Below are 12012 nucleotides of genomic sequence, written 5' to 3' on the forward strand. Positions count from 1 at the left end.
CATATCTTGTTTTAATCATTTCAATGTAATAATTTTGTAGGATACAATATCATAATCAACATAAATATATCATATCATATGCAATTAGTCCTTTGATTTCATTGTACAAGACAGATGGGACCACTGTGTTATTTTATCAAAGCATGCAGCTTTTTTTTCTTTTTCTTTTTCATTTATTTCTTTATTTCCTTTTCCCCCTTTATTCTAAAAGCATTGTATTCATATATTCCTTTTGATCTAGATCCACCAATTAAAAGAATGCCCTTTTTAATGCCTGTATAAGTTGCATTATAAATTTCTTACAATTGATAACTGTCTCAATTAAATATTTATTTCATTTCTAATTTTCTATTATCTTATACTTGTATTTACTCTTATTTACCTACTTAACCCTAACATTTTATATTGTTTACTAAATACTTGGATAACAAGTATATTAATAGGATTTGAACTATGGATCTCTTGGTCCTCCATTCATATAGATGTCAGTTGAGCTAAGTTCTTGTTGGCAATAATTATCTTTGTGTAACTCACTCAATTTTCTAATTATAGTTTTTCACGTGGCAATCTATTCTTATCCTTTTTCAAAATAGTTTTTTTTTCGTGTGATGCATAAAGATGAGTGCATCAGTATTGTCGGTTTTAAATATTGGTCTTTTTTATTCTTTTTAATATGCCATGTATAGATTCCTTAATTCTGATGGATGATGCACTCTCTCTAACACATATTTCTTTAACGGTTTTTTCCCTTTTCATCTGAAAAAAAATATAATTTCTCCATCTTAACAAAATATTTCATGTTTTCTCTACTTTTTATAGTTCAATAATGTTTGGATGAGAATTCGACTTTTGACTTTTTGGTTGAGGATCTTATGTCTTAATCATTCGAGTGTGTATAACCACATCTTGCTACAATAAATAATATTGTGTATTCCTCAATTAGCTACAGTCAATACTATTTTAAAACACTCATTTGCTTTTATAACTTTGCATTCATTATTTTTTTATTCCTTGCTACAACATTTACTATTTTCTTCTCAAATTAAAATAGTTTACATCTCGAATACATACTATTATAATCCAAACTAAAATAATCTACAACCCAAACATAAACTATTATAACCCAACTATAATAATCTATGACTAAAAATAACCAATCTTTTACCCCAAACACCCTTTAAATGTGTATACGATTTTTTAGATGATTTATTTCTTTATTAGTAACACATTTTAAAAATAATTGAAAGTGATTCTTGATTTAAAAAAATGTATAATTTATTAAATAATGTCTATTTGTGTTTATTAAATTTGATTAAAAATTTAAATATTCCTCTAAAAATTGCAAAAACTATATTACATGTACAGTGACAAAAATAGAACATGAGTTTAAAAAGCAGAAAAATATTATAACTAAATGAGGCCTAAAGTAATATATGTTGTGTATATATATATATCAAAATATATATGTTATGTTATACGTACATAATATATGTATATAATATAAGTTTTATTTGTCCACTCAAACGCACTCACAGTGAGGAAGTGCCACGTCATTTATTGGATTGTGTTCTAATAAATTTTTCACACACTTTAAAACATATATATTTAAATTTCGTTGAATTTTTCATGTGAAAATAGATTTTGCTCAAGTTAAGAAGGTAATGCTTTTCTAAAAAATTGATCAATGTTCCAAATAAAAACATCTGTGTGTTTGATAACTCAAAAATATTATATACAAGTTGTTTAGTTTATTATATATTCAAAGTATTATTTTTATTAATGTCAAATTACTACCAAGAACGAAATAAAATACCATCAGTTATTAATTTAAAATAATGATCTTCGAATTAATCACCTAAGATGGTTGCTATTGGAGTTGGGTGCCGGTGGTGGTAGTGGAAGGTGGGTAATTGCAGTTGGTCGATAGTGGTGGCGATGGATAGAGTTGGTCACCAATGGTGGTGGCACTCATGCCAATATAGCAGAAGTAATGTGAATGGTTTTTAGGGCGTCTTGTTTACATAATCAGGAAGATATTGACCACTAAATGCTTAAAAATCATTTTTCTAAAAGTTGATTTATAGTGTTTATCCTAACCAACTTATTTCGTGAGCTCAATAATTCAAAATCTTTTTTGAGTGATTGCTAAACACTTTAGGGCCTGTTTGGTAGATAATTTGAAAACAACGGGTTAAATGAAAATAGAGTTATATTTCGTGTTGTCATACACGTGTTTGGTAGCATGATTCAGAAATTAGATTATAATTTAAACAATAACAAACTAATTGTAGTTATCTACTAAATATTAGTTGATAATAAACTATTAATAATTTATTTATGAATATAGTTTATATTTAAAAAAATTGTATAATTATTATTTTGTAATAATATATAATTTACCGTATAAATTGAAAAAGTTTTGTCCCTATAGTTTGGAAGAAATTAGAATTTAGGTCTTATGATTAATTAGAATTTTCCCGATATAGTTTGATAAAAGCTTCATAAATAGTCCCTATTGTAGGAATAATATAAAATGATTTAACAAACCATAGAGACTATATATGAAGTTATATCAAACTATAATAACTATAATCTAAATTTTAAAACTATATGGACTGATTTTTAACTCTATTCAAACCATAGAGACTGAATTTCGAACTTAACCTAATTTATAAAATGCATTACATCAAAAATATTTAATTTTTAAAAAAATTGAATTGAGTCATAACATGACATATACTATATTTCTAAATGTTTTAAATTTTATTTAATATAATTATGCATTTTAAACTTTAAAATTCAAATTCTGGATATAATAAAAACATAAAAAATTTATTTTCAGAATTTACGCTATTTGGATCACAAAATCTAAAAATAGTTTTCAGAAATAGATTTCGGGTCGTCTACCAAACAAATGTGAATTTGAAAACATACAACAAAATCTGGATTGCTAACCAAACAGACCCTCAATTTTGTTCAAAATGGTTTTCTTTCGGGTAAAAAAAAAAAAGAAGAAGAAAGACATACTTGAAAAGGTAATTCAAGTATCCAACCACTCTAAGTCTAGTCTATTGGCATTAAGATTTGTATTTATTTATGAGACGTTTAGGAAAAAAACTATCATAAGACTATAATAATCACCTCTTGTTACAGTAAATACTATTTCAAAATCTCAAATTAGCTACCGTAGACACTATTTCAAAACTCTTATTTGTTACCCTTTTTACTATTCTACATTCGTCATTTTTGTTTTTTTTTGTTTTTTTTTGCTACAGTGTTTACTATTTCATTTTCAAACTAAAATAGTTTACACCTCAAACAGATACTAATATAACTCAAACTAAAATAATCTATACCCTAAATACAAATCATTATAACCCAAGTGTAGTAATCGAGAAGTATAATAACCAATTTATTACTCTAAACATCCTCTAATTTTTGAACTTTTAAAAATGTCTAAGAGATTATAAACTTTAGATTTTAGTGTCTATAAATTATTGATAAATTCAAATTTATAAATTGTAATTAATTCAGTATATATAAATTTAAGTTGCATGTCTAATAGTATTTTAAACTTTCTATTTTGTGTTAAAAGAAATTGAAAGCTCAAAGTTTAATTTTGGAAGCGTTCATATGCTAGATAGACAAACTCCAAAGTTCGTCAATAAATTTATGATTTAATATTTTGATTATTATTTATTTAATTTTGTTTTCATGTGACCCCACCTTTAATATATTTTTTATTGACCTGTTTTTGTTAAACGAATAACTGTGTGTTTTATTTTTAAACAATATTTGGTTTAGTGTTGCCATTCAAACAAGAAGTGTAAATTTGAATTCACAAGATTTAAGAACAATTGTTAATATTTTAATAAATTTAATTACTACACTCTTTTTCCTTTTTTCTAAAGTGCAATTTTATTATTTGATAACTATACCCAAGTCATAATTTTTTTTTAGTTTTTAAATACTAATTTCAATGTGAAGAATAATATTAGTTTTTAAATATTACTTGAAGATAATGGTGTGTTTTTAAACGGTGTTATTCAATCATAATGAGTCGGGTACAAGAGATGGGTAAAAGTATTAAATAATTAGAAAATAGAAAGTGGATTCCATAGTTAAAAATAATTTTTTTTTTTAAAAAAATTGAAGATGACTTTTTGAGTGAGTGAATAATTTGGGTTGGACCCTAAAATTTTAATTCCATTAATTAGATTTGGTAAATTTCACTTTCATTCTTTGACATAATGGTTAACACTGTTGAAGTAATAATTAATTACCACTCAAAATTAATTAATGACTATTGACTTTAATGTAAAGTAATTAAACATTAGTGCTTAATTACCAGATACCACTCTTATATAAGTGTAATTTAGATATTATTTAATAACTATTTTTCTTTTGAAAAATCAAGCTTTTAAAAATTATTTAGTATATTTCAAGATTTAAGGAAAGTTGTTTTTATTAAAAGAATAGATTTCTATTTTTTTTTTTTTTTAGAAATTGACTAAAAAATTCGAGTGAAACATGAAATTGTTGGAGAGAAATAGAGCGAAACTAGCTTAGTTTTTAAAATTCAAATTATTATGTTACGTAACATTGCTTTTTCTTTTTGCATATGGTAAGACAAATATATTCGATGAAACAAAAATATATCATTTATTAAAGTGAAAAAATGATATAAAAATTAGTTTAAGCATAGTTTATTGGATAATGCATTGATTACTATTTTAGAGTCAAGGATTACATTTTTATACGGCACGTGATTGAATGCAAATAACATGAGTTAAATTAGTAGAACTATTTATATACACAATTGAAATTTTAGGAATCTATATAATATTTTCCAAAGTATATAATAAATAAAGAAAACCTAATAGAATTTGTAAGTGATACCGAGTAAAATAAATATAATCGGAAAAGAAAAAATTATGAACCCATTTATAACAAAAAGAAAAAAGAATAATAAGTTAGCATAGTTCAATTGACATTAATTAGTTAATTATTTAAATTTTTCAATAATATTCGGTCATAATTAACATTTCTTTTTCTGGCAGTGAAGTAATTAATATTATTTTTAAAAAATTAGATTAAAATAGATTTTGAAGGGTTAAGATTAAAATTTATTAAAAGAATAAGAATTAAGTTTAAGTCAATCAAATTTCATTTATATAGCAATAATTTATATAATTTTTTTGAAATTTTTATCGTCATCTTATTTAATCGAGATTTCGATATTTTCATCGAAATTAAAGTCACATTTATTTTTAAAAGACGTAATTAATCAATAATAAGGTGAATCCATTTAAAGAGAATTAGTCAACAATGTTATGGAAATTACGAATAATTAAAAAAAAAATCGAATAGAGGTTCCCATTTTCCAACGTTGGGAGTGTGAGAAATTAGGATAGGAAACGACAAGAGAGCGAAAGATGGAAATAAAATTGAATTAAAAAAAAAAAAAAGAGGAAGAAAAATGGGAAAGGCGTGGGAGTTGTGTCAGCTGTGTTATTCAGGCATGCACGGCACCCGGCAGACTACGCACTGACACAAACGTCGCCTTTCAGTTTCGCCCACCGCCGGCGATTTGGACCCTTCTCAAACTCCATTACTATTATTTTCCCACCCTTTTCAAAAAATAACAAAATAAATCAAAATATCTATAAATATATCAATTTTTTATAGATAAATTACTATAAACTATTATATATATTTATATCTATCTTGATAAATACATATAGTAATTTATTATAAATATTTTCACTAATTTTATCATTTAAAATAAATTTTTATATTTTTATTTCCAAAATTTCTATTATTATATAAAAATTTTAATTTGTATTTTTAAATTTGGAGAGTTGTGTGTATCAACTAAAATCACGGAATAATAATTACATCAAGTTATATTATGAATTTTTAATTACATTTATACGCATTTTTTTTAAGTTTCGTTATTTTGAAAATATCGTGGGAGATTCAAGATTGTTTCGATTAAAATTCTAAGTATTGGAAATTTTTTGTACTCTAACCATAGATTTAAACTAAATGCTTTTAGAATTTATAAACTACACTAAAATAAAATAAAATCCTCCTATGGTACTTTACAAAAACTGATGATGATAATAAATTATGAAAAAAAAAATCTAGTGTATACACTAAAACTTTGAGAGTTATATCAATTAAAATTTTAAAATAATAACTATATCAATTTAAACTTTGAACTTTTGTAAATATATAAATTTAGATTGTTTGGAAAAAAAAACATCACATGAAAATATGATTGTATTAATTAAACCCCTAAAATTTCATTAGTGAATCAATTTAGACTCTTATTTAGAATCTCTTTTGAAAATTATCTATGTATAAACTCTAATCGTTCAATCGGTAAAACTGGCATTTGAAGAAGTGTATACACATGTAAAAATTATTGATTTTAGGGATTTAATTTCAAACGAAAAAATTGTTGAAAATATTTACAAATATGACAAAATTTCAGAATCTATCAACGATAGATACTCATAGACTTCTATACCTACACTGATAGATACCAATAGAAGTAATGTCTATCAATATCTACTATTGATAGATTTTGAAAAGTTATTATATTTGTAAATATTTTGGTTCATTTTGTTATATTTAAAAATAAATTTTTATTTTAATTATAAAGTTAAAATAAAAATTGAAAAAGAAAATGGAAAAGAAAAAGTAAATTTGTAAATAGATATTTATTTAATTTTCCAATAAAATAAATAAAAAACTTGGGAGAATCAAGAGAGGATTTAAAGCATGGATATAAAAAAGAAATGAGAAGAACCAAAAAACCGGTCAACTGTCCCTTGTTGTTGTCGTTGCTTTGGTCCAGTCTCCTCCTACTTTAGCTTCGTTGAAATTTGTTGGGAAAAGCGCCAAATGCCCACAATCCACAAACCCAACGCCACTCGCATTCAAACCAATGCTAAAATCACTAACAAATTCCCTGATCTCCCTTCCCTTTTCACTGCCAAGCTAGCCCATGCCGCCCCCGCCGCCGCCATGACCAAGCTTTGCCGGAGACTCGTCCGGTGGAGACTCCTTGAACGTGTCTCCCTTGTCCGCCACTTCTTCCGCCTCATCTGGGACAGGGTTTTTGCTTGTTCTTCTGGAAGAACCCCTAAAAAATACTGCCGCCTCTCCTCCCGCTCTCCACCTCCCGCCACGGACTGTGGGCCTACCACCAGCGGTGCCTTTGATTCCGATTCCGATTTCGACTCTGCTGATTTGGTTTCTCTCAAGGTTAGCCTCTTGGGAGATTGCCAGATTGGGAAAACAAGCTTCGTGGTATAATTTCGCCTCACATAAAGTTCATTCTAGTTCTTAATCTCTCCTTTCTCTTAACCCTTTTGTTTTTTTGTTCTTTTGATTTTGATTAGATCAAGTATGTGGGCGATGAGCAGGAGAGAAATAGCTTACAGATGAGTGGAATAAACCTAATGAACAAAACGTTAAGCATCCAAAATGCTTTGATTTCGTTCTCTATATGGGATGTTAAAGGTAAAATTAAACTTCCTCTGTTTCTCGATTCTTTTTTCTCCCTTCTGGGTTTTGAAGATTTCTGAAGAAAAATTCCTAATACGAGTAGTTCGATGAAGGTGACAGCAGTTCACAAGATCAACTTCCATTGGCCTGCAAAGATGCAGTCGCAATCTTGTTCATGTTCGATCTCACAAGTCGACGAACTCTAAACAGGTCTGTTTGTGTCGAAATCTTGTTATTCTTGTTTGAAATTTGAAATTTAAGTTCATTTTTTTATTTGGTTTTGTTTGTGCTTGGTTTTTGCAGTGTTGTTGATTGGTATACAGAAGCTAGGAAATGGAACCAGGTAAAGCTTTTGATTCTATTTTTGGCCATTGATGGGATTCTGTGAAGTTAATGTTGATTGGTTTTGATTTGGATTCCAAATTTTGAACTGTTTCTTTTTATTTTCTTCCCTTTTACTGAACTCATGTCATTAAGAGGCTTTTATTGCTAATAATGAGTGACCCGTCTTGCCGTTGTGAGTGAAAGTGTTTTTTTGAGCACCAAGTGATTGATAAAAGTCCTGTGAGAATTGATGAGAAAGAGATGGGAGACTTTTTCTTTATCTTTTGAATCTGTAAACCGATAAAAGATTGCTTCTCCTCCACCTAACTTGCTTATGAAGAAAATGGTTTGTTATTATGAGACGTTTTGGATGTCGGTTTTCACAAGTCTAGTTTTCTCTCCCTTTCTTTATTTGGATTGTGTTGAAAAAAATAAATCGCTAGGCCCATTTGGTAACCATTTGGTTTTTAGTTTTTAGTATTTGAAAATCAATCCTATAAACACTCTTTTTCACCTCTGAATTTCTTGATTTGCTATCTACTTTTTACCAATGTTTTAAAAAACCAAACCAATTTTGAAAAGGAAAAATAGTATTATTTAAAACTTATTTTTGTTTTTGAAAATTTGGCTTAGAATCAACTTTATATTTAGGAAAGATGTTGTAAGAAGTTGAGAGGAAATAAACTTAATTTTCAAAAATAAAAAATCGAAAACGAAATGATTATCAAGCGAGCCGTAAATTATGTGTTTGTGTAAACTTTGTTTGGTTTGCGAGCCAATTCGTAAAACTTGCACGTAGGATAAAACTTAAATGGTAGGTTTCCCAAATTAAATTTATATCGTCTAACCAAAAGGAATAGATGCCAACATAACCATTGCTCGATTGGTTTGGGCATATATCGTTTGAATGTCTCTAACTGCACATGTAGAACAAAATGAAAAGGAATAGACTACCCACCTAACAAACATAGTTTTGGTCTTTTAAGCGTTACATGTATGTATTAAAACATGTTTCGATAACTTTGATTTCCATTATTTGTACAACATTGAGTGACTTGATCATAGTTTATGTGGTGTTTGCTTCATGGGTTGTGCTCATGTAACTTAGTGTAAAAAGAAGGTACTACGTGATCGCCTGTATACTTATAAGTCAATTCTTAAAACATGTTATTCAAACAATCTCGGAGTAATTCTCGGGTCATTTCTTGTTTATTGCAGACAGCCATTCCCATTTTGATAGGAACCAAATTTGACGACTTTGTTCGACTCCCTCCAGATTTGCAGTGGACAATCGTTAGTCAGGTAAATCGATCATCAACTTGAAAATTCCATTTGAACACTTTTCTCACATGGCACTGTGCCTCTTTCTGTTGGGTTAATGGGGCAAGACTTTTAGCCATCAAAACCGCGTGGAATCTAATGCTTTGAGGGACCCTTTTTCCCTTTGTTCATCAAACTTCTCTTTGAATTCTTATTTTTGTGTTCACAGGCAAGAGCTTATGCAAGAGTTATGAAGGCTACTCTATTCTTCTCGAGCTCCATTCACAACATCAATGTCAACAAGATTTTCAAGTTCATTGCTGCCAAGCTCTTCGACATCCCGTGGTGCATCGAGCGGAACCTCACCGTCGGAGAGCCAATCATTGACTTCTAACTTTCGTTACACTCAACCTGATTCTGATGTACATACAATACGAAAGAAAAACACGAAAGAAAGAATGAAAGAAAGAAAATGAAGAAAGTAGAATGAGAATTTTTTTTCCCTATCTTTTTCCCTTGCAGGTTGATTGATCATCTGTTTGGGATTTGTTATCTGAAATCTTATTTGTAACTCTTTTTTCTTTGATCCAAAATGAACGGATTCTTATTTCAAGGAATAGAAGGAAAAGAAAAAGAGAGAATCGATCGGATTCCTTTTTACTCAATGACAGAGTACATTTGCTTGCGTTAAAGGGAGGGTATGAAAAGGCTGCACTAAGAGATTCTGATGAGATTATTATTATCCATAGCTGATAAAGAACTACCACATGAAGTTATTTGTTCATAACTTCTGGGAGATACAATCCAAGGAGGAATCAAACTAATGTCCAACTCCAACCCCATGTGATTTGATGTCTTGGAAGTTAACACGTTTTTTCTCCTCAAAGCTAACTCGAAATCTATCGCTATATTGTTGAATACCTAACTAGGGGTTGTGTGATTTGAAATGGATGTTTGATTTTAATATTGTACATTGAAGAAATATTTTGTAAGATATTGTAGTTTTAAAAGTATTTAGATATCTGTGGTAGTTTGTCAGCTTTTTTGAAGTTTGAGGGGTTAAAAAAAAAAAAAAGGAAAGAGATCGAGTGTTGAAACTCGACCTACATAGGTTGAATTTTCAACGGTCGACATTGCTCATCCCATCGCTTGCCACACTGCCACATTGACCCATCTTGAGACTTGAAGTCTCGAATTGAGTTTGTCTGCCACCTGTCGTTGCTTTTAATCCCAACTGTTGTTTTTAATAGGTTTCACCTGCAGCTGTCGCTTTGAATCTATGGGTCGAGTGTTGAAGATTTGATCTACCTTTTCTGAAACTCTACACCCCTCTTCACTTCCCACTTCTCACAACTCTTTCGGCCTCTCTTTTACTCTCTAACCCTACTTTCTTCTCTTTCGATTTTTATTTTCTCACACACCTACAAACTCACAAATTACTTTCTCCCCTACACCTTTTTTCTTTTTCTTCCAAAAATTGTTACTAAATCATCTTTTTTTCACATTTGCCCATCAAACTATGAGATTTGTACATTCACTCTACTAAATTTCAATTTTTTAATTAATTATAGATTTGGTTGATGTTTGGGAAATAAAGAACAAAGAAGAGGTAACGTTCACTCAACTAAATTTCTAATTTTTTTAATTAAAAAATAATTATAGATCCATATTCTCATAATATTCTATTTTTTCATAATTTTTTTTTGTCGAGTAACAAATAACAAAAAAATGAGGGATCATTGTCACTTTGAGGGAAAATAGTAAAACCGCTATTGAATTTATGAGTTTACTTTTTATTTATTACTAATTTTTTGTTTTTAATACTTTGTGATATTTATATTATGCTACATATACACGTTTAATTCCTTATATATTGATGTTAGTAGTTTTTGAATATTAGTTATATATTGATATTAGTAGATCTCTCATGTTAATTTTTTTAACAGTCGTTGAATTAAAAAATATTTATATATTGATGTTATTAGTTTTTTCTCTATAGTTTAATATTCTTATTTATATTATGTTAGATTTACTATGTTTATATATATATATATATATATTTCATTTTAAATATTATTAAATTTTGTTAATATTAGAATTTTTAACGTTTGGCTTTTCTTGAAAAAACCTAGTATTAGTGTTATTTTTTTTAGTACAATATTAGTTATTTGAGTATTAGTTAGTTTGTTAGTGTTAGAGTTTTGAGGGTTTAGTTTTCTTTGGAAGAAAATTTAGTATTAGAGTTTTAGGCATTAGATTTAAGTTTGACAATTAGTAAAGAAATTAGTAATGTATTGTTTATTTTTTTTTAAAAAAAATAATATTATGTTTTCTAGTATTGTTTTTATTTAAAAAGTTTAGTATTTTTTTTGTTATTTAATACAAAATTATTAATTTGAGCGGATTTTTTTAATATATATTTCTTATAATATTCTATTATTTTAGTATTTAAGTTTAATGTTAAAATATTTTTATTAGTTTTTTTTAATAAGTTTGATGTTCAAATTAAGTGAAATTTATTTAAATACTTTTAATATTTTTTAAAAATATTTTTTTTTTTTGTTTATATTTAAGTTTGATAATTAGTTTAATTAGTAGCGTATTGTTTGTTTTTTTGTAATATTATATTTTTTTATTTAAAAAGTTTAGTATTTTTTTTTATTTTAATACAATATTATTAATTTGAGTGGATTTTATACGATATATTTCTTATAATATTCTATTATTTTAGTATTTAAATTTGACGTTCAATGTTTTTTTATTAGTTTTTAATGTTTTTAATATATATATATGTGTGTGTATGTATATATGTTTGTTTTCGTTTGTATTAAGTTTGATAATTAGTAAAATAATTAGTAATGTATTGTTTTTTTATAATATTCTATTTTTCGAGCATTGTTTTTATTTAAA

At 27.4% G+C, this 12012-nt stretch overlaps 1 protein-coding gene across 1 annotated transcript; it reads left to right on the plus strand.

The window, feature by feature from the left end:
* The first annotated feature begins 6670 nt into the window (after positions 1–6670).
* On the plus strand, positions 6671–9767 carry SGP1 (Ras-related small GTP-binding family protein). The gene is made up of 6 exons (XM_039044279.2): positions 6671–7320; positions 7413–7533; positions 7632–7728; positions 7822–7861; positions 9061–9144; positions 9332–9767. Exons 1-6 carry the CDS (start codon positions 6913–6915, stop codon positions 9494–9496), a joined length of 915 nt encoding a protein of 304 aa, XP_038900207.2. The 5' UTR covers positions 6671–6912; the 3' UTR covers positions 9497–9767.
* Positions 9768–12012: the final 2245 nt, after the last annotated feature.

Source organism: Benincasa hispida, chromosome 9 (genome assembly GCF_027475165.1).
Source record: "Benincasa hispida cultivar pf3 chromosome 9, pf3_genome.v1.1, whole genome shotgun sequence".
NCBI lineage: Eukaryota > Viridiplantae > Streptophyta > Magnoliopsida > Cucurbitales > Cucurbitaceae > Benincasa > Benincasa hispida.

Coding starts and splice junctions, on each gene's coding strand:
- SGP1 (XM_039044279.2), top strand. CDS start 6,913: ATGCCCACAATCCACAAACCCAACGCCACTCGCATTCAAACCAATGCT. Junction 7,321..7,412: donor TTGGGAAAACAAGCTTCGTG/GTATAATTTCGC, acceptor GATTTTGATTAG/ATCAAGTATGTGGGCGATGA. Junction 9,145..9,331: donor AGTGGACAATCGTTAGTCAG/GTAAATCGATCA, acceptor TTGTGTTCACAG/GCAAGAGCTTATGCAAGAGT.